Source organism: Melospiza georgiana, chromosome 1 (assembly GCF_028018845.1).
Source record: "Melospiza georgiana isolate bMelGeo1 chromosome 1, bMelGeo1.pri, whole genome shotgun sequence".
Classification (NCBI taxonomy): Eukaryota; Metazoa; Chordata; class Aves; order Passeriformes; family Passerellidae; genus Melospiza; species Melospiza georgiana.
The window spans coordinates 23,176,172-23,204,144 of record NC_080430.1 but is presented as its reverse complement, the minus strand read 5'-3'; the positions used below and the strand labels follow the sequence as shown (position 1 = coordinate 23,204,144).

Sequence of the window (27,973 nt, the reverse complement as noted above, 5' to 3'; positions counted from 1 at the left end):
TCTTTTAAACCAAGTTAATTTAAAATGGTATGGAACAACACAAGTAAACAGAATCATATTCAAGATGTTAAAGAGTTTATTTTAGGAAGGTGGACAAAAGTAACACATACATCTTCAATACTGTACATTTGTTTAATAGATAATACACAGCAAGGGAGGTGCTTTAAAGTGTGCAGAATAAACAGGAACATACAATTAGACTGGGGGGACAGAAGAGCTCTTTGCTTGTCACATCATACTGGTAAGCTACTAAAAGTGCTCCAGGAAATACCTCTATGAAAAGTAAGAAAGACAGGAAATAAATCACATTATGGAAATATCAAAAGAACAATAAAAGGTTAAAAAAAAATACTGCCTTCTTATTGTACTGGCTCTGGCAGGGACTGAGGTAACTTTCTTCACAGCAGCCCTTATGGTGCTGCTTTGCTTTGGATTTGTGGCAACAATAGTGCTGGTAACACACCAGTGCTTTGGCTTTTGCTGAGCATTGCTTGCACAGCATCAAGGTTTCATTTTCCCCCCACTCTGCTTGCTCCAACAACTAGGCCAGGGGGGAGCAAGAAGCTGGGAGAGGACACAATTGGCACAGCTGGCCAAAACTGACCCAAACTGACCCTATTCCAGGCTCACCAAGACAACTGGAGGGGAGGCTGGGCAGAGGTCTGCTTCTAGGAGGTGCCAATTGCCTTGGCAGAATTTGTTCCCTCTACTCTCCTTTCCTTCTCTTACTGTGCCTTTATCTCAACCCTTTGCTGTTCCCATTCTCTCCTGCATCCCCCCAAGGGAGGGAGGAAGCAGCTGGGCAGTGCTTCAGCTGCTGGCCAGGGTCAGCCCTGGTAAACTGCAGAATCTGGGCAACTTTATACTATTTTGTTTTTCAATATACATTTAGTTTTCAGAAGAAAGTGCTCACACAGGCTGTTTCTTAAATTTAGGAACACCTAACTATGCTTGTTTCAAGATCAACCTTTCTCCAATTTTGCTAACTGTATTTGAAGTACATATTAACATTCCCACAACTGAATTTAATTATTCAAAGACAAATATGCTCTTCTCTGTCAGCCCTTACACATTACACTCTTGGAAGATGCTTTTCCAGGCAAAAGAATCTCCACCCACAAGAATATGCATGATGTATTTTTCATCAACTACTTCTGCTATGTGGAGCTGTACTTCCATGTTGCTTTTTGGCTTTTTGTTTTATATATATATATATATATATATATATATATATAAAATCTCTATTTAGGAACATGAGAACAACTGCTTTAAGTAGCAATTAAGACTGAACTCAAAATCACACTATTGTGACTATTAACCATCTAAGTCAAGTAATAAAATAATAAAATACAGATTTTAGGAAGAGGAAAGATAAACTTCAGTGAACATTTCAACAACAAAAAACATTTATGGAAAATTAGTTCCATACATGTAGGAGATAGAAACATGTTATTTCAGAAAGTCTTTAGCTGCTTCTAGTTTTACAACTAGGAAAAAACACTTTGGAGAGAAAAAAACAAAAGTGAAAGGGCACAAAGGGCTAATGAAAACAAACTGTCTTCCTGGATTCTGGAGTACAGCTCTTGTGGAAGGTGCTCATCTTCATTCATTCTCAAATCTGCTGTAAGGGTTATCAGAATCCTGGAGAAGACCTGTAAAACAAAATGGGACCACAGTTATAATTTTCTTTTTACAAAAAAACTCTGAGTTACTGACTTCACTGCTATTGGTAACTGCATGTAACAAATCCAAAAGGCAATTCTTGTAATAGCTGCTCTATTACCCACAGTCAAGTATTATAATAAATTGGAAGTGCTCTTAACCACTCTTATTTCTCAGACAATAAGAACAACGAATAAGTATTTCATGATTTAGCAGGGAGAGAACATTTTTCTATGAAAAATTATTATAGAAAAACAATTTCTCATCTGTGAGGTATAATACCCCAAAAAATGCACTTGTGAGAGTCAAGTTGAAAAAAAATCCAGGTATAGAGATGTCTCAAGAAGAACAGATTCCGAGTGGCCAGTTTATAAATGCAAGTGACTATAAGATCATCATCCTTTTAAAATGTAAGATGTTGCTACTTTGACTTAGTTCTACTTCAATTATACCCAACCATCTGTCACATTCAGCCACTTAGAGCTTATCTGCAACAGGACAATAATCTCTAAGAAAAAACGAAGATCACTTCTTATGCGCACTAAAACCACCAGGGACCAGAACGAGAGCATCACTTAATCCAAGTTCCAGCATGCTTCCCTCACAAAGATTCTTAATGACTTTATACCAGAATACTGTCACAGCAAGCACTGCAAAGCCATCCAATTATGCTGAGTGCCTGGATATGAAGAGCATCCTCTGTATAGGTCAGCTGAGCAGTCGCTGTTCCACACAGAAAATAATTTCAAAGAGACTTTAAACCACACTTTAAACCTGGGGTAGGCAGGAGACTGTAAATAAAGGAGTCCTATAACAGTGTAGAGGCTAACCTTATGTTGTGAAAGGACAGAACACTATTGCTACTTTTTCTGCCAAGGTTTTTATACTGATGTGTAACAAGGACTCTTCCACAGCTCATTTGTCTAGGTGTGGAGACAGAGAACAGGGCAGCCCAGCAACTCCAAATCACAAATGTTCAGATTCACAATAATGAAAAAAAATATTTCTAGTCACTGCCAAACCTTGTAAGAACTCTCAGTCCTTTTCACATGTACCTGCACACAGATATTGAACATTGACAGTTTTATCTGGAAGTCAAAACCTAATGGTGCTGGAGGCAGACTACACTATTGCCTACCTTGTGCAGCTGGTGAGCTTCCTTTGAACTGCCAGGTTATTTTAAGATGCCAGTCAAGCAGCACAACTGCTCAGGGCTGATTACTGTACCAGTTACTGCCACTAACTACCTAATAGGGAACAGTAAATATTTGGAATAAAGAATGAATATGAAAAGTCCTATAATCTCTCAAATAAACAAGATTACAAGCAGTCAACTTGCAAAAGGTTAATATCCAAACTATCCCTCATATATATGACCCTTACTTGTCCAAGGAGTAAGCCAGTAACATCTTTAAAGCTTCAGCCAGGTAACATGACACATAGTCTATTTGCCTGGTATAGTACCTTGAATCAGAGGTTCTATCCATTTCTATAATTGTTTTTGGGAAAAAAAAAATTAAGTATTTGCTTAAAAAGAATGTGCTTAGATGATATAACTGCCAAAAATTAACTACAATATTTTCAGATTTTGAAATTTATATATTTTTAAGATTTTCTAGAATGTGGTCACTTCTCACTTCTCAGACTTTAGTATTACCTTTCATGCATTTAAACAAGCAGTTGTGATGTCCATGATGCCTATTCTAGCTGTCAAGTAAACTAATACACAATAAAAAAATCCTCTCTTATCCTTGGCCTGCCATTCAACCTTCAGTGCCTTCAGGTAATAGTCCTGCATTAATTTCACCCCAGCTCAAAGAGAGAAGAAACATTTATTTAATCCCAGATCGTCACCACTCCCACCCTTCCTCCAGACTTGTTAATACTTTGGCAGGTAGGATATATGACTCCTCATAGATTTAGTTACCTGAAACACAACTGAGTAGTCCAATTTAAAAAAAAAAATTTGCAGTACTCCCGTATTTCAGCCCTTTGAAACACAAAACACATTTACCAAAAATAGCATCAATACTGGTAATTACCACTATTACTACAATTGCCATTGCATAAACTCCCTGCACTCATTAAGCTCCATTTACAAATAAACGCACCTAACTTCAAGAAGCTTTCCACAAAGTGGCAAGAGGTGCTACCATATTGCCTGACAAAATGAACACAGCCTGCAGACTTTTCTCTGTAGAGTCTGGCAAGCGCTTATTATATTTTTTGCTATTTCATTCAGGACACATACTCAACACTTCACAGGTCTGAAAGTAGCACAGTAAACCACTAGATACTGTTCTTTACAGCTTGAGCAGCTGAAACCCAATGGAAAAGATTTTCTACATCCAGTAGTGCCAATTTCAAATTAACCAGAGGATCATGTAAGAATCCTGATAAACTTTTCCTACATCATTCTGAGGAGTGAATATACTCTCCTCTTCCCCTGTCCCAAAACACTCAGCTAAAAGCCATTTTAGAAAACTAATCCTCATATTTCAAGTGAATGTGTCATTTTTACTTCTCACTCCATATGCCATTCCCAGTAGTACTTTACTTGCTTTAATTTTACTGAATTATGTTTAGGAATGAACAGATCTAATCAACACCAATCAGGAATTAATATGCCTAACTAAAAGTACTCTCACCTGTTTCATCACAAAATACTGAAACTAAATAGGCTTTAAGAACTATGGGTCAATCTAATGTGAATATTTTTGGCTCTGACTTCAGAAATTGATCTCCCAGGAAAAAGGGACTCCAAAAGAAATGGCAAGCCCTCCTTCCAAATGAGGATAACCAGGGGTTACAATACCTGCTCAGCCTTGCTCTAAAGCCTGTATCCAGCAGTTAAATTTCTTTTATCCTCATAATTTTAAGTACATCATAAGATTACTTTACGTAAGAGGAGTGAGACAGCAGCTCATCACTTGCACCAACTCTTACTGAAGAAGTATCAGGCTCCAGTAAGTGGACAAAAACTATATGGGGAGACATACAAAAAAAGGAGCATGACAAAAACCTTCTGTCAGCTGCCACAGCTGCCCTGTCAGTGCCACTCTGAGGGGCTGGCAGCCCATGCTATGGGGCAGCACGTCTGGTTCAGCTGAAGCTCTGGTGCTGCCTGGAACCAGACAGGAGTTGTCTCTCCACTGTTTCCTGTCTGACATGAGAGCCACTACCCAAGTTGTCATTTACCCTCAGGGATTCAGAGAAACCAGATGTTTGCATCTTCAGGAGCCTTGTTTGCAATCAAGTCCACTGCATGTCACTGGTGAACTTGAATATTGGCACACAGGTCACTTAAGAGTTCTTACTTCTATTTACCCTCATTTTGAGGTTAGTATTTGAGCTATTTAGCATATCTATGAAACACTCAAAAATTTGAAAGGTATAGTAGTCAAATATCTTTCATCAGTTTACAGGAAATAATGAAGCATGTTAGTAAATATGAAATGACAAAACAATGGTCAAAAGAAATTAATACCTCTTTCCAGCATATTCATTTATATTGTATACTAACTATACATGTTCCCAGTCATTGAGATCTGACTCTCATCATGTATCAACACTGCCCAAAAAGAGAATTAACAACTGAAATACTTGTAAGAGACTGTGCATAGCTGAAAACAAAAAAACCAACCTAGTTTGCTGCATGTCTTCACCCCTTATTAAACTTTTCCTCTTTATTTCTAGACCCCCATATTAACAACTGTATTCTTAACAAATAAACTAAATAGCTTTCAGTGTTTGGCAATGTAAGGTTCTCCTGCTTTGCATTCAGAACACTAAAGAAGGTGAAGGCAAAGTATCTACCTTGAACAGAAGAAACATTTACCGTCACAAACTACTGAATATAAAAACCAAAGCCTTACATAGAATAAACAAGAGAGGATTACATACCATTAAAATAGCTAATCAAAATCTTTGCAGAACTAAAGCAATGAAATGATTATCATTTTGCAAAAATTAAATGAAAAAATCCTTCCACTAATACTTTGCAAAATCCTCAAATAAATAAATAATAAAGCAGCTTCTCACTAATGCTATACTGAACACACAATGGAAGCAAATGCAGCAGGAATTAAATTGTAGTTCCTTTGTGTACTATACAAGCTGCAAAGTACTCCGAATTCTACTTTAAATTTTTCCTAAGAGTCAACATATAATTTGTGTAATCATATTGCATTCATATATGTGAGCAAATGAAAAATACTATCAAATTGTGCAACAAAGAAACAATTGAAAGTGCGTACTCCTGGCTGCTAAAGCTCTCTATTGCTTCCAATGCTCCCAGAGGATTGTGGCTAGAGTGACACCTGCAGTGCATTATAAATGTGTAATTACCATTTAAATGGGGTATGGAAAGCTGGGGATGAAATGGGAAAAGGCATTCCCTTAAAGCCAACCAAATACTGAAATTTCGGGCATCATCATCTGTATCTACAGTCAGGTTAACCAAGTCATTGTCATTCTGCCACTCAGCCATGCCTGCTTAACTGAGAATCCTCTCTGCAGTCTGTAAGGGTGCAAAATAATCTAGTGCCTCCATAATTATCTGCAGCAATTTTTATTAGATTATGTTTAATATTCTAACGTCTGTATTTTCTAGACAGTAAAAAATGAGACAAAAGAGAGACCCAAGTCTCATGGAATTATTCTGACCACCATTTGTCTATTATCAGAATGCAACCCTTACATTCAACAGCAATTATATTTTTTAATTTCAAAATTTATACATATTTTGTATTTAATTTTTCCTAAATTACATACATCCTTTAAGGATGTGCTAATTACATTATGTGAGAGTTAAATTTTTTCTATAAAACAAAAATTAACCATGAGATTCCAGGCCTTAAATTGACATACCTGATAATATAAATTAATATTTGTTTTGGCAATACAGCAAACCTGTCAATAAACTTTATATGGAAATTTGCTAATAAAATTTAAGTTTTATAGTCCAATTGCAATCTTGAGCAGGTAAGCTGCATTGCAAAACCGAAGTGCAGAAAGAAGTGAGTATGTCTGACTTCTTACCAGAAGGAACACTTTCCATTAACACAATGAACGTATGAACTTGTTTCTCATTTATTCATTGATAGTGGAGGCAAAAAGACACTAGCTCTCCTATGACTGTGGACAGTATAGCTACAAGCAATACTTGATTTATTGAATTTGACGTCTGTATTTTCAAGGCATTTCATTATGCAGTTTTAAATTTCAGGGAACTCAAGTACTCCAACAAGATCCAGCAAAGCACCCCACCAGGCTCTGAAGTAGAGCACTGAACAGACAGCTGTCTTCAGTAAAATGTAGGGCCATGCAGAGACAAGTGAACTGGTTCCACAAGCAGAACATAACTGATGCAGCTTTCACATCCCTGAACCCCAGAGCAGGGCTCTGATATGGGAACTGCAATTCTGCACCCAGGACTGCATCTGGGCTGCATCCAGAGATGCAAAGGTCTGTACTGTGGGGACACAGCCATTGCCCTAAGTGCTTCACCAGATCTTTCCCAATGATTCCAGCTTGCTGAGATTGACTGTCAGGTGTCTTCTAAGGAGAAACAATCACAAAAAGCCTGTACTGTTTCATGTTGTGCTTGGATTTTGTTTGCTTTTTTCACGTCTGGACTATTGTTGTCAACCATTCAAACAACTCTTGAAACTGAACTGTGGTTGAGATACAGGGTTAATTATCCTGTAAAATACCACAGAACAACTTCCTTGACTGATGTTTAACAAAAATTACTTCCAGTTTCTACAACATTCTTTCCTCAGTAGCTCAAGCTTCACAGTGTAGTTTTCCTCCATTCCAGCAAAGGATCATTCTTTTACAAATGTTCTCCAGGCAGAGAATTCCCTACAGAGTTTGTCTGTATCACTTCTGCATCAGGCAAAGGGCAGGCTGCAGATTCATGAAGGCATTCCTAGACTCTGTCAATCATTTAACAAGAGGATGAAAATTAACAGCTTTGAGTGATTGTTCAGACCCCTAGAAACACCTTCTCTGACATTAGTGCAATTTGCATCATAAAAAATGCAGCAGAGTTTTAGCAGATCTGTCTCTGAATACACAGTACTGTTAACCCTATGAACAAATCAAATGAAAAGTGCAAGCACTGACAAGCCTACATAATAAGAGCCTCCTACACAACACAGCAGGTCCTACAGTCTTGTGATGTGATATTCTACAACTGGATAGCTCCACTTAAAAACAAAGAAAAAAATAATTTATCCCTACATAAGGCTGCATCCTCCACCCTTCTTTTTCAAGCTTGATTTAAAAAGCTTGCTATCTACTAGTCAGTCTCTCTTCCTTCAATAGCCATGACTCCAGCAGCAAAGTTCAAGTAGGCTGATTTATCACATTCAATAACAAACAAAAAAGCCCCCAAACTCAGTCTTCTTACTTAGGAACAGACAGAACAAAACACTTATTTTAACCAATGTATTTCAGTGCCCATCCCAAGCACACTGTCTTCTTGCCCAGTTGGACAGTTAGTGCAGGAAGAGAACAGGAGCATAAACATGCTAAAATCAGGTGTCAGAAGACAGGCATCAGCAGAAAACTGGGCTTGGTTACTTCTGCTGCTCATAAAGCAGCTTATTTCTGCTGTGAATTTTATCCATCATTAGGAAAAAGGAATCAACTTAGGCAGAGGATCAAAACAAGATGACACATACCATACTTCTTACGTATTTCATCATGCTTCATTTTTCTTTCATGTTTCCTACAAGAAATAAAGGCATCAGAAGAACATTCAGAACATCTTTTGAGCTGTAAGCAAACTATAATTACATCCAAAAAGGACATCAGCATTTTTTACATTAGCATTAGTAATCACATAACAATTAAAAAAAAATCACACTTAGCAGTTATATATTTATTATATATATATATATTATCTTTCTAATTACACTTCATCTGTAAGTATTTACATACACTGTGTCTATAAGACTTACCATAAATTCTTATTAATAGAATTTAGTGCAAACATAAGATGTATGACAATAAAAAGAAACACTTTTCTATATAGAAGTAAAGCATCCACATACATGCACACATTCACACTGAGGTGTTGATCTATACATAAGAAAAAGGCACTACACTAAAATGGAACACTCCTTAATGCTTTCAAGCAGGGAGCATAATTGTAAAACTTAGCTTTGCACAGAACATACTTTGAAATACTAATTCATTACAATAATTCTAAAAGGATAAAAAAGGTGTATTACTATTTTGCTTAAGATGTACAGCAAGTGTAAGTGAAAACTACTGCTTTCTAAAATCCTGCATGGCACCCATGCAGAGAATAAATTAAAATTTTATGCTAAATATAAATTGGTTTTTATGTTGTCTGACCATAAGACTGTTTTTAAGGCTGTATCTAATATTGTCAAACTTAAATTATTCATATAAACCAACTGTCTGATGAGTTGATTTCTCCCTCCCTTTTGCAAAGGTGAAGGGGCAAAAATATGTTTAAATGGAAAAAATTCCATCTTTTATCAGATAGTTTTCCTTTATTACAAAGGAAGGATCTATTTTGCTTATTTTAAAAAACAAACAAAAAACACAAATGCTTAATGAGTATGAGCCAGGATCTATATACCTTGAGGAAAAGACATAGAATTTGCAAAAAAAAGTTCCTTTAACAAAAATTAAAAAAAAAAAAAATGCACCCTTTGCTATCCTCTGTCAAAATTCAACCCAGTTATACAAGTTGTGACTTCTGCCGGATTCCAATTTGCACATATTCAGCAGAAAGCTGTTAAGCACTGACAGCTTAATTCACCAAAGATCCCATCTGCCCTATGCATATTCCACCTCCAAACAATTCCTACTGCTAATCAGCCCCTGTGTGTCCTCAGAAGCAATTATCCTGCTTCCTACAGAGCTGAGGGCTGAAGTGGCCTTTTCCAGCAATTGCACTTCTGGGAAAGCATGCAGATAAAGCACAATGAGACAAACCAAACAAGACAGACAGACTCAAAAGCTTCCACTACTGTTTCCCAGAGACACCCATGTCCCTTACATCCCCCTGCATTATTAAGCCCAGGCAGCAAGTAAACAAAGCAACCTGGCCAAAATGCACTAACAGAGGCTGGAGAGTCGGGTAATGAAATTCACGTAGAAGAAGAAAGTCAGGATTGAGACATTGAAGAGAACAGAAAAAAGAGGAGACAGATTTACCCATTGAAGGTAAGCTGATAACAGGATTTCTGCTTTCTGTGGTACATGACAGGAAGATATTATATGGGACAAGGGATCTCAGGAAGAGAATAGAGAAATTCTGCTTAAAGCAGCCTTCTCCAACATAAAGCTAAATCCTTCTACTGTATAGTTTGTGAGCTCAAACCAAGTTTATTACAGGTGGTACTAATGGCATTTCTTCCTTGTTTTGCATATCCTGTCTGAAGTAATGAAGACTCATTGCTGCAGTAGCTCAGTACACTTCAGCAGCCAGTGTGAATCAGTTCTGAATTCAGCAAGCACCTGCTTAAGAAGGGGATGGTGCAAAATCAAGCTGTGTAGGCTTTAAACCTCAGAAAGGTTAGGGATACTTCCCTAGGCTATTCAAAACAAACCACCAAACACCTAATTAAGTTTGAAGGGTAAAACCATTAATGTCAGTGAAACATTCCAACTGACAGGCATCACTTCACCCACGAGTAAATCCTTGCTCAGTAAATAAGGCTCAGGTACACATCAACCCAGAGGAACCAGACACAGCTCTGAACAGGCAGTCCCTGCATCAGCCACCCAGAGTTACTGTACCACCCACATCTCACATGATGATCAGCTCAAGTCACTTCAGTCTTCTGAGTTGTTGTTTCTTAACACTGCTGCTATTACTCCATCTTATACATGCTGAAGTCTTGGCTTCTCATGCAAGCTGTCCCCACTGCTCTAAGCCGAGGAAGTATTTTTCCCAATACTAACAATTCACATAATAATTTTCCATACTTGGTTCTTCACAAATAAACTGCCATCCTTTCTTTCCCTGGCCTCTCTCTTTGTTCTTCCTTCTATCAATTTATACATGGCACTAGATCTTATTGCTTAGCATTTGTTTATAAACTTCTAAAATAAATAATTATTTATAAATTATATAAATCTAACCTAAAAATATACCACGTATTTGAAGCTGTAAATAATTGAGTGTATAGAAAAAGACTCGCTACTCAATGCCATACTTAAAAATGATTTTTCATGTTAGAGATTATGAAGTCAAATAAAGGACTAAAGCTACGCAATAAGATACCTGTTCAGACATCCTTCATGCCCCTCACTCTAAGTGCAAACTCAAACCATCACCAGTGATTTTCAACCCTCTCACTGAACTGACAGCTGCTTTCAGCCTTGTGTAGATAAGCAGACAGCCAACATAACAACCTTTACTTTTCATTTTAACAGGCATCTTCCAAAGAGACACTAAAGTGTCCATAATTAACTGAATTTCAATGCAAACAAGTATTAAACTTAAAAAGCAGACTTTTACAGTGTACCTGAAAGACAGAAAATACTAGGTGCTGTAAATCATCTTAAACCTTCCACAAAAAATATTTCCACGGAACACTATGGAACTGGGGCCTCCTTGCTTTGTTTTTACCATTCACTAATGGAATCATGAAATGAAGCTCAGGCTAGTCCTCTTCACCTTCCATTGCCAACTGATATGAACCATACATAAGCTGTATTTGAAGTAGCTGTATCCCACAGAAAAAACAAACAACATGTAAGATGACAAGAAAAAAACAAAGCCAGACAGACACAAGGTCAATGCTGCGCCTATTTTCCTCCCATATTTATCTGAACATTTATCTGATATTTAACTGAACATCTATTCAGCTATTTTCATAAACTATGTGAGAACTTCACAGTAGAAAGGAAGGACTACACCGTACAAGGCAGTGTTTTCCTCTGCAGGCTGCTTGTAAAAAATGGGTTGTTGAGAATATTAATTTGTTCTATAGCCTGCCAGTAGCAATTCATTCTCCAAAGGTCTTAGAGGAAGCAGGCAGTGGGTAGGGTGAGGTGCTCTAGGTGCTGGAAGTGGCTTAGTCCTCGTGTTTTCCCATGACCCCCAGCCACACACACAACTGGTGTGCATGTTCAGAACATGGAAACACCCCAGGGCTGCTGCTAAGCTCCTGCAATTAAAGCAGTTTCTGTTTCACAGACACACTCCTGAGACAAGCTGGGAAATAGGAATGCTGCTCTAAATAAGGCTGCAGGAATCATTTTGGCAGAGTAGCCTGCTCCCAGTGGTCTTTGCTCCTAAGCTAAACTCAAGAATGGAGCTGATATTAGCTCTAGGTTGCACTACTTGCTTGGTGTGTGCACAGCACACCTTACACTCCAGATGCATCAGACTTCCTACAGATTAACTGTACCAAGCTAATACACAAATCACAGTGGAAAGGTTACAGAACACAATCATCCCTTTATGCACATAGTCAGAAGTCTATGCTTTATAACAAACACAGGTAAGTGCTGTCTTAGCTGAGCAAAGCAGCATAATTAAAGATGTACATTTCACCACAAGGCAAGTGGTTTTGGCATACAAAAACTGTTGATATTCCTCACTGGATCCCTCCTCTTTAGAAAGAAACAAAAGCATTATAGGAGAAACAGCACATTCATACTAGCACTTGGCCTACTGTGCTGTGACTAGTTATAACAGGATTAACAAGTAGAGAATTCCCCTTTTTTTCTGATCCATTGCAAATATTCAACATAACTTATCTGAGAAACTGTGAGTGAGCATACTTCCTGAAATGGACACCTATTTCTTACCCTTTCATGTACATTCAAGTCTGACAGTTTCAGCTCACAAATTCAGATGTTTATAAAAACAAATTTGCATCGGTTCTCCTCTTGGATAATGTTTGCCAACACTTGCAATGATGCACAGATCACTCATAGTACCTGCCACACTGAGCATCAACTTGTTTCATTTACAGCAATACAGCTCCTAATCAGGTTCACCAATCTCATAATAAAGCTGTTTTGTAAACCTGACACTGTCATGCCTAACATCACAATGCCTCTTTGTTTAGTACTCCATGTATTTCTTAGAAAGGCAGAATACTCCTACATCATCAGGAAGTGTAGAGCTATATATCAAGCTGTCAAGACTTACCTCTGAAGAGACTGTAGCCTTCTCTCCTCTCTCTTCCTAGCTATCTGCTCCTCTTCTTCCTCTAGTCTGTTAGAAAAATAAGGGAAGGAAAGCATAAGGGGAGGAAAAAGCAACTTTATTGCTAAGCTATCACTATTTAGTACTTCATAGCCATGTGAAATTTCACAGCTGAGTAAGTTTCATTTACAAGTTTGTGTAATTATCCTTTCACATTTTATAATATCCAAATGCTGTACTCATTGCAGTAATATGTCCTTCAGCCTCCACAGAACTATTTACAGCTTCTTAGGAAGAGGATGTGGACTGTTCCAGAAGCAGGATTCCTAGCTGCCCTTTTCCCCATGTGTCACACCCCATTTAAGAGTCACTGTTCTGCATGTGCACAGTTAAGTCCATTGTTGTCCTTTGGAAGATGATTGATGGTTCATAAGCCTTTGATGCCAGAACAATTTATCTTTCCAACAACCATTACCATCCAATCTCAAGCTGCCCCCAGGAAATGAGTCTGTTCTGGAATGAGCAAGGATTTACCTGAGCATCAGCTGTGTGACTCTGGGAAATGCTGAACCTACACAGGACATCTGAGCTGTGCTTGTGCAGATTTCTCTACTGAATTCTCTGCTGCACTTTAGCTCTGTGTCCTGCCTTGCAGAAAGCTCAGTTTCACTAAACCATTAGACAGACCCTGTAAGACTTGTAGGACTCTAAAGCAAATGTCAAACAATTTTTCTATTAGTTCTTCCCTGACAGAATTTATGATGATTCTTCAGGGTTAGTAAATGGACAAATGCCATGCTTGCTAATTAGTAATTAGTAAATGGACAACTGCCAGGTGCTAATCACCTTCCAGAAGGGAATAAAGTTCTGAAGATGTCTGAGCTGAATATTTACAATATTAATACACCTGAGCAGCATTACCACTCATCTGCAGCCACCAAGACCCAAGTTAAGCAAGAGTGACATCCAGTGGTTAATTACAGCATGTCAAACACTTCAATACACAAAATTCAGACACATTCAGCTCTGGAAATATGAACTCAATTCCTTCATGTGCTCAAAACAGTCCATATATCTGTCTCAATATTTTATTTATTTCAATACAAGCCAGTACTTAAGAATCCATGCAATGTTTCACAAACAAATATCTTAGTCCCAGCTTTTTCCACCTAAAGAATTAAAAAAATCTTGGGGGAGCAGGAAACACAAACAGGTCACTTTTATTTGAAAACAATGTTAGACTCTTTTGGAAAACTAATCAAGTCTCCACATCAGCATGTCCAGCATGACTAAAAGCTCCCATTCTTGGGCACCCTTCTGTAAAACTGCTTTACTGGAGACCTCATGCCTTATAACTATGCAATAATCTTCACAATTGGTGTTGCAAAATATGAAAGCATCAAATAAATCAAATGTTGATATATGATTCAGAAAATACATTTCTTCCCTGTAATTAAACAGTATTCTGATTTCTGGATACTTGGAATGAATTGTTCTTCCAAATTCAGAAAGTTTGAGATTATACAAATGAAAACATGGTTGACAACAGAAGTTTCTGAGAGTCTATTTAGTAGAGTTTCACAAATAATAGCTGTTCATAGAACTGTCAAGTACAAGGAACCAGACTCTAAGAAGTCCAAAATCACAGGATAAAAAACAAAAACTATGCACCAATATTCCTAGAATTCCTGTGGTAGGATGGCCACAGATGAGCCAACTACATTACTGATGTGGAGGCTGATGCACTGAAGTATTCTCTGTGTTCAAGGAAAACCTAAGTTCAGGCTTCTCAAACATCTAAACACCCCCAGTTTAAGAATTCCCTAAAGAAACACTGATACTTCTGCAAAACAAGGTTACACCTTAGAGCTCAGATCTCAAAAGGAATCAGCTAAACAGATCTAGTACTACATTTCTACAACCCTTCCTTCCTCCTATTCACAAGAAAAAAAAAAGTTTCATTTGTGGAAAATGAGTCCCCAAAAATAAGGAAGAAGAGAGCAGAAGAATTCCTGCTGAGAACCACTGGGCTTAAAGCAAATAATGTATCAGGCTTCAGTGTAATAACACATTCTGACTCCTCCTGAAATAAGCTGGACCCCAGATTGACAAGACCTTTAAATCCTCTAAGGGTCACAAGATTAAGCTTGACACCATTGGAGTCTTGCCATAAGATGACTCTCAACTAACCCTCTATTTTTAGAATTAGATGTTACAGTACTGATGGACAACTTAGCTGCTAAAACTGAAGTCCAGCACAAGTATCTCTTTTCATAGGATTCAAGCTTTATTTGCTGACATGTCAGCTACAGGGGCCTACTCAGTTGTTCTGCAGAGGACGCTGGCAGATCTTATGTAATATATAAACCTGTTCTTTACATCTCCAGGGCTTATCAGCACAGGGCTAAAGAGTATTCATTTTTGCACTTGGGCAGATTTGCTATACCACCCTACCAACAAACAGGTACAAGCTTCTTTCTCAGGGAAGAAAGAAAGGAATGAGATGTTATTTACAATTATTTTCACATTTCTTTAAAGCCACAGATGTACCCTATTTCTCTGGCTTTAAGGTCAGCACTAAACAATGTACAGTTACATAAGTTCTTTTAAAAAAACCAAAACCAAATCTCAAACAGGAACAAGTCAAAGGTATTGTAAAAATTTATAGGAATAATTTCAAACCAAGAAATAAGGTCCCCATTTCATTCATACAAGTACTGAATGACAAAAAGAGCAGAGGTAGCTGAAACTACACTGTCCAGAAAGCTTTAAAACTTTAACTGATAAAGGGAAGCATGTTGTGCTGTCCCACTTCACACTGCAGTACTATTTTACCTACTCATCAACTGCTTCCCTCCTTTTAAAAATATTAGCTACTCAGAGACGCCAGTTTAAAAAATAATTTTACAAGTTCTCCAAGATCTCACGAACATTTAATTTTTGCAGCACTACTTTCCTTGAAAATAAGTAAATTATTCTTAGTATCTTAGAGCAAAGAAGTATTATCCTCCATGTAGAATATCTTTTTGAATTGGCAAAGACAGCTAATCCCTTATATAGGGACTGCTGACAGATCCTAGAGCAACTCTGAAAGATGGATACCAAGTGCCATATAGGACATTGTTGCTCAGTTACTTTCTACTCACCTGGTCCCTTTTTGCTGTACCATGAGCTTGCCTTGAAAGAAATTATTTACACCATTATCAGAAGAAGCAAGGATTTACCTGGTCACTGAGAGATTTTATGTCCAATGTTAAGAAGAAAGTGTAAAATGTAGAAGTATAAAGCAACAGCTTACCTGAAGTCAGACACATCAGCGCTGTTACCACTAGAAAAATCACTTCAGTGTCATTCCAGCATCATTTCCAGTGTCATACTACTTGTCACTAAATATCTCTTATCTTGCTATCTTTCTCAAACAAATAAAGCAAAGTGATCAAAACTGCTTCCAGATGAAAATATTCTTAGTGTAAGTAAAGGAGAGTAAAACTTGTAGGCAGATAGGGAAGGGCAGGACCAGTGTTGGTAAAGAAAACAAATGCACGTTTACCTCCTCCTCCTGAAACGCCTCCTGCAGTAACAGCAGTAACAGCAGCAGACTGTGAGGGACACCAGAAGGAGCCCAGCTACCACAGCCATAGCAATCAGTAAAGCCTCAAAGTTTACTGAAAAACATGAATATATTCAGCTTGTTAGACTCCATCAGTAACATTCATCTTTCTGATAACTCTTCCCTTCCTTCCCACATGCTTTTTCATCCCTGTATGCAAAACACAATTCTGTTGAGCTACCCCAGATAAAATGCAGTATACCACATTAAAACTTTGCTATTATGCATAATCTACACTGAACAGACATTTAGTAAAACCACATTTCTCATTCTGTTACTTCCCTACAGGTTACAAACAAATGCACTTTATCCCATAAAGCAAGAATTTTTCAAAAAAATTGTTTTAAACAAATTTTTTCTTTCAAAAGTATAGTACTTAACTGAAGCAATAAGGTTTTTTTGGACCTATTAAAGTGAAGGAAAAGACCATCAGTTTTCAGTCTACACTCCTGGCAACAGTACCTATTTCATTTGCTTACTATTCAGGAAAACACCCAACACAATTAAGCTACTTTGTATTACACTGTTCTTCACTTCACTATGATTAATAATCTGTCAACACATGTAATTCATATAAAATTGTAACTGGAAGCCAGTAATTTGTTTTTGACTTTGAAAGCTGCACTATTCACCTTCATTTTCAGCAATGGTGAACAACATTCATCTCTTAATTTTATTTGCTTAAAGAAAAAAAAAAATCAACACCACCTTCACAAGCTAATTAATTTTCCTGCTGTGTTTGTCAGGGACAGTCTCAATAAGACCATATAACCCTATTGCATATTGCTGCTTGAAATTTGTAAAAAACCTATTAAGGAAATGCATATTTGAGGGTGTTTTTGTTGTTCTGGTTTGGGGTTTTTTCCTACTTTTTTTTACTGAGAATGTGCTCCATTATGAAGTTTTCATTCTGTGTTTAAGCTACAGTCAATCTAGAAACACAAATGGCACAAAACATAGAAGCCATTTCCACAGCAGCAGTAAACTGCCAAGATCACCATGAGTATCAGTAGAAAAGAACTTGTTTCTCTACCTGGTGTGTTTGAGAGTGTTAACTTACTTCACAGGAGCTCATTTGATGCTGGGTTTGGATTCTGGCTCAAACATGCTGGTAACACACCAATGTTTCAGCTGCTGCTGAACAGGCTTGAAGAGCACCAAAATATCTTCCCACCTGTCCCCTGCCCCCTTCCCTTTGTTCCCCCCAGTGAGTAGGGCTGGACACAGGCAAGAGAGTGAGAGAGGTCAGGAGGGGATGCAGACAGAATGCTTGAGCCAAACTGGCCACCAGACAATGTCATGGTCAGGGAAAAAAATCTGAGGTAAAGGACAGGAAAGTAGAGGGCAGAACTGGCTTCCAAAGGGAAAGCCAATTCCAACGGGCACTCGTTGTTTGAGGACTGGCTGAGCATGTCTGCCTGTGAGGGGGGGTTAAAAAAATTGTGGTTTTTTAACTCTCCCTCCTTTTCCTTCCCTTTTTAAACTGCCCTTATCTCTATCAAGGAGGTTTTCTGCTCTTGTTCCTTTTTCTTCCTCCATCCCACTGGGGCCATGGGAGAGAGGGAGGAAGCAAGCAGATGTGTGAAGTACTCAGATACTGGCAGGAGTGAGCCCTCCACAGTTCCAGAAAAAAGTCTGCTACAATGTCATAATAAAAGCCCAGTTTTCTTAAAAGAGAGTTTTATCACTGAAATTATATTCTTATCAACTCTAAAAAACTCCAACAAAAGTTTAAGTACAAATGCCTGTTCTCAGAAAACAAAGCTCAAAGCCCTTCTCTAAGAACACAGAATTAATGAAGTTCACCTGTACTTTTTCATCTAGTCACTCTGCAGCAGGCATTAAGTGGTAGTGCTCAGAACTTGCATGCTCCACTTTAACAGCAATCTCCTACTTCTGCTACCCTAATTTAGACTACTGCAAAATCTCTCTGCCCTAAGCACGGTAACTTTCTCCAGTCAGCATTGCCACTGACAGTTCACCCCCACTTGTTTTTGTCCTTTAGCCTCCTGCTGCCCATGCACAAACACACGGAAAGCAGCAAGTCTTTGCTCTGCTGGACTGAAGCTGTACTCTTGCTTCACACAAGCAGCTTTCCCATGCCTTAGGTGTTCTCTGCTTCAGTCTAGTCTGAATCTAGACCTGTACACACATTATTACAAAAACACCTCCAAATATTTCACCCTGATGGCAAAACATGCTCAGTCGTGTATTTTCTAGTAAAACATGCACAGCAAATGGAAACTGAAGAACAATTACACCATGCAGGATTACAACCCACAGTGGCACCATGCATGCTCCTTCTTAACCTTATCTACATTGCCTTTGGTACCCATCAATTACATTGTTATTTCAGTTGTTTCACCAAAAACAGCGTTCAAGAATTTCTGTGTGACTCTATTCCTGTGGTATTGGTCCACTGCTGCCATTGGAATATAATACAAGTGTGGATCTAGACAAATCATCCAATGCTTTCAGAAATTTTAAAGAAAGTAAAAATGTTTTAAAGCCATTCCATCACCACACCTACACTGATTGGTGCTATGGCTTCAAAGCATAACCACTGCCTCCTCACCCTGCACCTCCAAATAAATTATCAGGAAACAGCTCCAGCAAGCCGACTTTAATCATACTTATAAATAATTCTCTACAGCAAAAGTAAAATTAGTACCTACTCCAGCAAACTCCCCATCGAGCATCTGAGAGAGAGCACAATGAGGACGGTGGGAAAATACTTCTCACAGGGTAATCAATACATGTGCTGTTGGTGTAACACCAAAGGCACTGTGCAAAAGAAACAAGAAAAAGCCCAAATTAATAATCTTCAAAAACAGTTAACAATTGAGTGCACCACTCCAAAGATAGATTTCTTATGTGAATGTAACACTGGAGAAATGGAAGTGCTTTGTCTTCTACAGCATACAGAAGTGCTTGTGCAATTTCTCAGTAAAACCTAAACTGAATAGTGGATAAGAACATTTTGTACTTACAAGTAATACTAGCCTGAAAATATTTGGAAACATATTGAGGTACTCTGCATACTTAAGGGTAAAATGGCTTTGGGTTTAAAATTACTGGAATTAACAAATACAAAATCAGACTGAAGACTGTTCAGAATTTTAAAACACCTCATATCTTTAAGGAATAAAAACACACCTATAATATTACTTCAGCCTTGCATTTGATTATCAACAAAAAGAAAATAGTAAAGAATTCTTTAAAGTCTACAGGAACTTTTTCTGCAAGGTAATGAATGATACAGCCTCATCCAGTCTGAGTTGCAGAGTATTCTGTGTACCTTAATTGCACATGTTCACATATCTGGATATTTTTACAATTTCATGTTTTATATGTATTATAGATAAAATTCAGCACAATGTTTCTGCTTCTGAAGTCATCTCTAAGCATCAAGCTTAGGTTCTGGTTATCATCTGTCAAAATAAATACTTATTCAGAAGTCATTTACCACACAACCCAAAGAGTGAAATAGGTTTGAATACCAGCAATAGGAATCTCTGACAGGACATGTATTTTTTAGGATTCATTATAAAAAGAGTTCAGCCAGGAACTATGCTTTATCTAACAGTACTATTAAGAACATCTCTGTCATACATCCTCAATTACACAAAGCCTGTTATCTTGCTCTTAATGGATTACAAAACATTAAATACAAAGGAAACAATTTGTAGCAGATGCTGCTTTCTTGAAAAGTGTGGATACAAGAAGAATATATTACTATTTTGTAGTTGGCAGTCTGTACAATTTAAACATACCCATAAGGACACATCAACAACAACAAAAAAAAAAAACTAATAAAAGAGAATTCACTTTGCAAAAACTGTGCCCTTATAATTATGGATGCTAGATGAAAATATGATTTTTTGGTTCAAATATTTAATAAGAATTAACAGTTCAAAAATAATAACTACTAGGGGGCATAATAAAAGTCACTGTTAAACTCTGGACCTAATGCTGACCCTGTTTTGAGTAGGAAGCTGGATTAGGTGGCTCATGAGGTCTCCTCGACTCCAAATGACTGCACACTGCTGGTGACAACTGGGAGCCCAGAAAGGCCAGCTGCATCCCTCTGATGGAGACTCCTGCACCTAACTACTGAAAACGTGTCTAACCCAAAAGGCAATACCTGACACAGCTCCTGGCTGGAGCAGGGGCTGAAGTACAAGAAAATATTTCAATTCACTCATTCTCAAAGATTAAAGAATCTGACTATAGACAATCAATACAATTCAATTAATATTTTTCCCTTAAAGCCAAAATGTGCATAAGACAAGCAGGTAAGTTCAGATATGTCTCAATCTTCGCTGGTGAAGAGGTTTCCCAGTAATGGAAACTTATAAGCAACTTTAAGACTCCTGAAATGTTTCTTTTCTGTGACATCTAAAGATTGAATTTGAAACAATCTCACACTTCTGCTCTGCAGGGACTAATGCCTTCTGCATGCTTATCACAATACTTTTGTAGAGCTAAACAAGTCTTCAGCAAAGAACAGAAACACAAATTCTAACATTTAAACGTCTGCCTTATCACAATCTCATTGGAAATACACTTTGCTACCAACAGCGGCTTAGCCTGGCAGTCTTCAGCACAGAGTCATGGGAGGGACCAGCACACTCTGCCTCAGTTACAGGAACTTCTTGCAGCATCTTTAGAGAAAGGCACTTCCATTGATTTGCATTGATTAGCAAATAAATGTTGTGCATCATTAGCACAACACAAGAAAAGCAAGGCATTTTAACTGCCTAAGACTGAGTTTATTCGATGGACATTTAACCAAGTGCTACGCACAAAATGAGGATGAGTCTGAGGCAGCAGCAAGATCAACCTGCTCAGCTGAGCTATGAAAGCCCTGAGCACACACTGACACTGGAAGCCTGGACTCGGTGTGTCCTCTCCAGACACAGCACAGAAACACCTGAGTGACCAAAGCATGGAGCAACCCTGGCTAAGTGAAAGCTCACTGGCATCACCTGTGACAGATGGGAAGCAACACATCAGTTGATTCTATCAGTTAAATGAGAAACAAACAGCTAAGAAAGCCTAACAGTTTTCTTTCATATAAAGTGGAAATTCTTATCAATCAAAAAAGATGTTAAAAACCTTACCGAAACATTTTTTAGACATTCTTCACAGGACTTCAGGGAAAACGATGAACATGCTAGAAAAACAAACAAAACCAAAATACGGAGATTATACACTTATTTTTATTCCAAAAGGTCAAGCAATTATCACAATATTTAAGCTTTTTTTTCCCCCTAATCCTAGATACAAGCAATAATTTTGACTGAAATAATGAAATCTCAGTTAAAAAAAGGTGCACTTGAGATGCCCACATTTGATGTCAACCAACCTGACACACACCTTTGTGGTCACATCTGTTGGTGGCAACTAAATCAGAGGAGAAGTTTCACCGGCTGCCTGCCAAAAGCAGCGAAGAGATAAATGATTCCAGCAGAACAGGAAGGGATAAGCACCTCCGTCAGCCTCTCCTGAGCCACACTCCTCACCATCACCCAGGGCTGAACAAACCCTGGCGAACGTGTGCTCTAGGATCACCCTGCTTGAGCAAGGGACGTTGGACCAGGAGACCACTGTGGTACTTTCCAATCTGCCCCATCCTGCGATTCTGGGACTGCTGTCTGTCTGTGCCAAGGACGGGACACCCTAAGGGCCCCACAGACGGGCAAACCCCAGCGCCATCAGCCCGTCCTTCGGCCGGGAGCGGGCTGTTCCCTCCCGGCCCACGGGACCGCTCCGCTCCGGACACAGCAGCACGGCAAGCCCCGAGCTCTCCTCATGGCGCTCGGGGACAGCACCACGGCAAGCCCCGAGCTCTCCTCACGGCGCTCGGGGACAGCACCACGGCAAGCCCCGAGCTCTCCTCACGGCGCCGCTGGGCCCTTGCAGGCCTCGGGGCGAGCCCGAGCCCGTGTCCGCCGCCGCGCCGCTCTGCCCGGCCAGGCCCGCCCGGGAAGGCCGCACGGACGGGAAGCGAAGGGAGCGACGCCGCGCCGCCCGCCCCTCCTTACCCTGCGCCGGCGCCGGCGGAACCGTGGTGCTGATCTGCTCCAGCCCCGCCATGGCGCGGCCCCACAGCAGCGCCAGGCCCTGCAGCCACAGCGGCCACCGCCACACCGCCTCCATGGCCGGGACGGCAGCGGACAGAACCCGCTCGCTCCGGGACCCGGCCCCGCGCAGCCGCCGCCAGCCCCGGGGCGGAGCGGGCTCGGGCCGGGGCGCGGCCCTGCTGGAAGCGGGCGGGGCTCGGCCGGGCCGCGCCTTCCTCGCTGCCGGGGCACAGGGTGAGCGGCTGGGCTGTGCAGTCACTGGAGGGCGGGATCTGACATACGCGGGGCTTTTTCCGCTCCCTTCTTCGTTTGGTGTGACGTCCTTTTGCAAGGGTGGTGAGAGGGCAAGGAGGTGGCGAGGATCCTGTGCCCTGCCTCCTGGTTTCGTTCCTTAGTGAGGAACTAAGGCTGCCAGAGCCAACTGAGACAACAAAGGCATCCACAAGGGCTGGCCAGAGAAATTAATAAAGAGATAGAGGCAAATAGAAAATTTGCCATGACCTTCCCATTTTAAAAGACTAGTGAGTTGTTGGTCTTGCATGGTGACACACTTCTCAGGGCTTGGGAAGCATTTAGCACTCTTTCAAGTGCCAGGGATATACCGAACACCCAGATGAGTCTGCAAGATACAACACAGGAAGAAAACCCCTCTGAGATGGCAGGGTGAGGACCCACAAGACATTTTGGGCATCTCAGTGGCCTTAGATGTGGCTAGGCACCAAACTGAGTCCTTAGTGACCAATGAAGTGATTTGCCATGCTGTGACAGAAACCTTGCTTTAGTTAAACAATCCTGCTGCTGAACTTCATTGGCTTCTCTGTGACTTATTCAGGAATTGGAATTTTGATATTTGTCAATCAACAGCTGAAGTGCCAGTGCAGGTTTTGTTAGTGCTCAGACTCTGCTTCAAGCAGGAAGTAAACATTCCTTCCAAGAATGGCATTGTTCAGTCAGTAGTGATTCCAGCTGCTTGTGATCTCCCTTCTCAAACACTCCTCTTCTATTTGCACCATTTTTATGACTCTTGTGTAATAAGGCCATTGTTGCTATAGAAAATACTGCAATTGGTTTGTGGATCTGGGCTGTTAGAGAGGCTTTTGTAAATATCCTTCAGTCTTAACAAGAAACAAGAGGAATGTTTTTCACAGTGCTTGACCTTGCCATCCTGTCTGTTTTTAGACACCTGATTCACCTTACTGCAGAGATTAATCTCCCTAAAGTCCTACATGGTAAGAGATGAGTAGCTCCAGGAAAAAATCAGAGGGAATTAGGATAACTGCTAGTATGTCTGGTGGCTTAGGTCAATGTGTAAAACTGAAGAGATCAAACCTGAGTTAGGTGCCCTTCCCTTAAATTAAGTTCCAACCAGTGCATTAAAAAGTTGTTTACATTTAATTTTGTCTATGTTATGTTCAGATTTTTGCCAGCAGCACTAGAGTCCCTGCTTCTTGGTCTTCAGGGATATTAGAAAAATAAAGCTAAAGTGAGGGATACGTCTTTGAAGACAAAGATTTTTTTTACCTGAGGTTAAATATAGGACAATATTATTATGACTTCAGTGTGCTTCAGCTGGCAGAATCCTTGAATGGCTGGGGTTGGAAGGAGCCTTTAAAGGTCATCTATTACCACTACTCTGCAATGAGCAGGGACATCTGAAGACCAGGTTTTACCACATGTGCAATCTATAAATCTTTATGCTCTGAAAAACTTTTTTTCTTATTTCTTGAACTCACTTGGAACGGGCTCTTGAGAAAGTAGAGAGACACAGGTGACAGACAAAGACAGCCAAAGATAAGGAACTGTTTACAAGTAATAATTCAATAGACTCTAGCTAGGGAGGCATATGCCAGAGGTGTATCAAGTCTGAAAGGCACAGAAAAAATGAACACAGAAGGGCTTTTTTTTAAATAGAAGAACTAGAGAGCATTGAAGACAATTATCATGTGGAAGACTGAAAAAAAGTTCTTAGAAGAAAATAAAGCACCTTAAATTGTGAAACTCTGGATATTAAGGACATTAAAAGTTTAGATTAGGCCCAACATTTGGATTTTTTTCCATAAATATGTTTGTTAACAGTCATTAAGTATCCAGATACCTCTGGTTCAGAAAGTCCTTGAACCATACTCCTTGAAGTTATGTGCAATTGCTGAGGAAGATGCATTATATGATTGCTTTCTTCTGACAGTCTTCCTCAGGCATTTGTTGCTGACTGCTATTTTAGGTGAGGCACTGAGTTAAAAGTGGCCTTGAAATGTCTTTATAGAGCTGTTCTTACTAATTTTCTTTTTCTTCAAAGCTTATGTTATATTCCACCTGATTGCACTGAATTATGTTTGAGACAGAGGGGAAATCCTTTTGCTTTTTTTTAAATCTTATTTTTGGATGCTTTTATGTATTCAGTAAAGAGTGACTTCTCATAAAACAGCTCAAATTCCAAGCTTTCCAGAATGTGGGATTTTTCATTGAGTTGCCTCTATTACAGTTATGTTAGAGGAAGTATTTAGCTGCAGCCAAGTGGGAGAGGAGGGGAAAACAGAATTTGCTGAGAGCTCTTCAGAAGTATGGATACATCCATCTTCTCAGCTTTAGTTTTATTATGCCTTTGGGGGAAAAAAACCCATTAATAAAATTTATGAACAGCTGGGGTAATTCTCTCCCAATAACTATTCCTACAGTAATGAAACACTTTTTCTCTTGGTTAGGTAGCCACTCCCTCAGCAGACATAAATTGCCAGGAAATGGAGTGTAGATGACAAGAAAAAGTGATCTACCAAGAAACTGACTTTGGAACAAGTCAGTATATATTAAGATTGCAAAAAAAAAAAAAAATCTCAGAACTTAAAACAGATTTTGATTATTTTGTAATTCTATACATATTTCAAATGATAATTTTTTTCCCCAGCTCTATAGATTTTGCCTGGGGTTTTGAACAGTGTTTCTACTCATGCATTTTCAGCATCACCTCTGGCCCCTTTGCCTCATCTCTGCTCTATCGTTGTGAGAGAGCAGCTTAATGAGCCATTCACTGGGTATCTGAACAAGGAACAGATTGGGCTGACAGAATCTTGTCTTCTTTTTTTAGCTTGTTTATTTTCTGTTATCACAAGTGCTAACAATCTCAAAGGTGACATATGGGTTACAAAACCTGGGTGTGTTCAGTTGATTCCCTTAGTGGCAGTATTACTTCATCACTGTGGCAGAGTTTACCCAGCTTGCTTGATTGCAGTAAGTGTGAATAATTCAGTTGATGAGTCACAAAAGTGATTAGAATGTCACTGGGGTTTTCTCTGTGTTGGACTTATGAACACAGACCTTGGTAAAAGACTTTTACTGCAGCAATATGTTGTTCAAAAAGCTTTTTTTGGTTTGTGACTGGCTGCACCACGAATGTATGTTCAGGTTGCAATTTGGTTTGTAATTAGATCAGTGTTCCCACAAAAAGCAGTCTGTACTCTCTCCCTGAATACTTGTTCTTGTAGATGAAAAGTGCTGTGGTACGTGCAACAAAAATGTATCTGCAGTCCTACAGAGAACTGATGCAACTGGAAGTTACTTTTTCAGTGAGATCAGGGATGCTCTATGGGTTCACTGAGCAGGGGACCAAATTCTTGTGCTGGCACAGCAGGGGAATTGTACTCCATGGGCTTTTGTTTGTTTGTTTGTTTTCTCAATTCCAGGACCAGCTTAAATGTCTGATGGCTTCATATAAAGGCTTCAGGACATTGTTGAAGCCATGTGAGAGGGTTTGTGTGAGATCTAGTACTTTGTTAAAGTAGTAAGTGATTAAATACCTACAGGGGCAGATCTGCTGAGTAAGGACATGCACCTTCATAAAGTCTTCCTTTAGAGTCTATTCAGATTTTAGTAAAATGGTTTCTACAACTGTCTTCTTAAAAATATTAATAATACCATTTTACAGAGCAAAATGTGCAACCATGAGTACAGACTACTTCTCTAGGTCAGATACAGAAAATTAGATCATCCAGGTCAATGTCCACTTTCTGTCATACAATAACCAATCTTCCATAAACAATCTTTGGTGAAACAGATCTCCTGGAGGTGCTAATAATTAGAAGTGGGAAGTATCATAAACAACCAAGCTCTGGTCCTGCAAAAACACAGATAGCAGGTATTTGCAGAGATCAGAGCAGTGTGGTTTATTCAAGGTTTTTGTGGATTTCCTAGAAATGCAACAGCCCAGTTTCAGCTTTCAGACAAACCCTGGGATTAAACCAGAGACTGGCTTTTAAATAGTATTATTCAATTCATATATGATCAGCTGAACACTGCTGGGACAGTTAAAGAAAGTCAGTCTCCTCAGCTGATGTGGGGTTTTGCTGTTATGGAAGTAAGACTTGCACCCTCAGTGAGTTTTTGCTTGCAAAGAGATTGCCTAGAGGAATACACAGGAGCAGTTCAGTGTCTCTGCTAAGGGTGCTGGTAGCAGCTGATGTTCCCTGATTTTCATTGCACATTACTCAGGTGACCACACAAAATGTTTAGGGAATAAACATACTTTTCTAAAAGTATCTGCATATCTGCATAATTACTCAATTATCTTGTGGTCATACTGAGAGATAAAAATACTAGTCTTGTCAAAAAAGGCATATAGTGATAATTCTTGCTTTCTGACCTACATGTTTTTCTGACATAAAGTGTTTTTTTAAAGAAGAGTTGAGAATGACTTTATGTGCACTGTTCTGCAAAATGGTTAATAGTACTGAATTTCAGTCAAATTGAATTATAGTCTTTTGTTAGTTAATTATAGTCTCTATTGTAATACTACTATCACCAAAATGACAAGCCAAGTGCTTCAAACTTTTATTTCAAACTAAAATGCACTGCAGCCAAATCTGGCAGTGCATGAACAGCTGTTAACATTTAGTCCTCACTAATATTTCAAAAAAGAGTAATGAATTTTCTAATATATAAAGTACCAAACTGATCCCTCCTAGCAGGGCTAACTAATTTATTTTGAAAAGCATTGGATATATTTAGACAAAGACTACTTGTTAAAAGCAGCATTTCTTCAATGGCAGGGCTGATTTGCTTTCTGGCTGAGCAGTGTTGCATTAAAAATGGACAGAGTTTTCAAGAAAAACAGTGTCTGGGGCCTTGGCATAAGCTATTGCTGAGATCTCCCAAACAGGAGGGTTGGTTGCAGTCTGGGTAGTGACAGGAGTTGCTGGGTCAGGGGAGACTCCCTGAACTGCTTCTCTGCTCAATTCTCAATTGTCTCTCATGCCAGCTGGCTCCTGATCCTGTGAGACTGCTTCAGCATGTACATTGTCCATTGTCATAGAGTACTTTCAACTAAAGCATCTTGCTGTATTAACTATGTGCCAAAGGACTGCCCTGTGTGACCATGTCTGTGTATTTACAGGACCAGTTTCTAAAATTTGCATGCATCCTACCTGCATGCAGGAACCACCAGGAGGGTCTGAAAGGGCCAGATTCTTCACCCAT

The 27,973-nt window shown here is 39.3% G+C and overlaps 1 protein-coding gene across 1 annotated transcript; it reads right to left on the bottom strand.

Annotated features, from left to right (window-relative positions):
* Nucleotides 1–58: 58 nt before the first annotated feature.
* LOC131080285 (pituitary tumor-transforming gene 1 protein-interacting protein-like) lies at nucleotides 59–27,973 on the bottom strand. Its single transcript, XM_058018504.1, has 8 exons — nucleotides 27,922–27,973; nucleotides 22,469–22,897; nucleotides 21,545–21,597; nucleotides 19,097–19,205; nucleotides 16,362–16,476; nucleotides 12,815–12,880; nucleotides 8,352–8,398; nucleotides 59–1,652 (listed from the first exon to the last, which is right to left on the bottom strand). The coding sequence occupies exons 1-8, from the start codon at nucleotides 27,971–27,973 to the stop codon at nucleotides 1,603–1,605; spliced, it is 921 nt and encodes a 306-aa protein (XP_057874487.1). The 3' UTR covers nucleotides 59–1,602.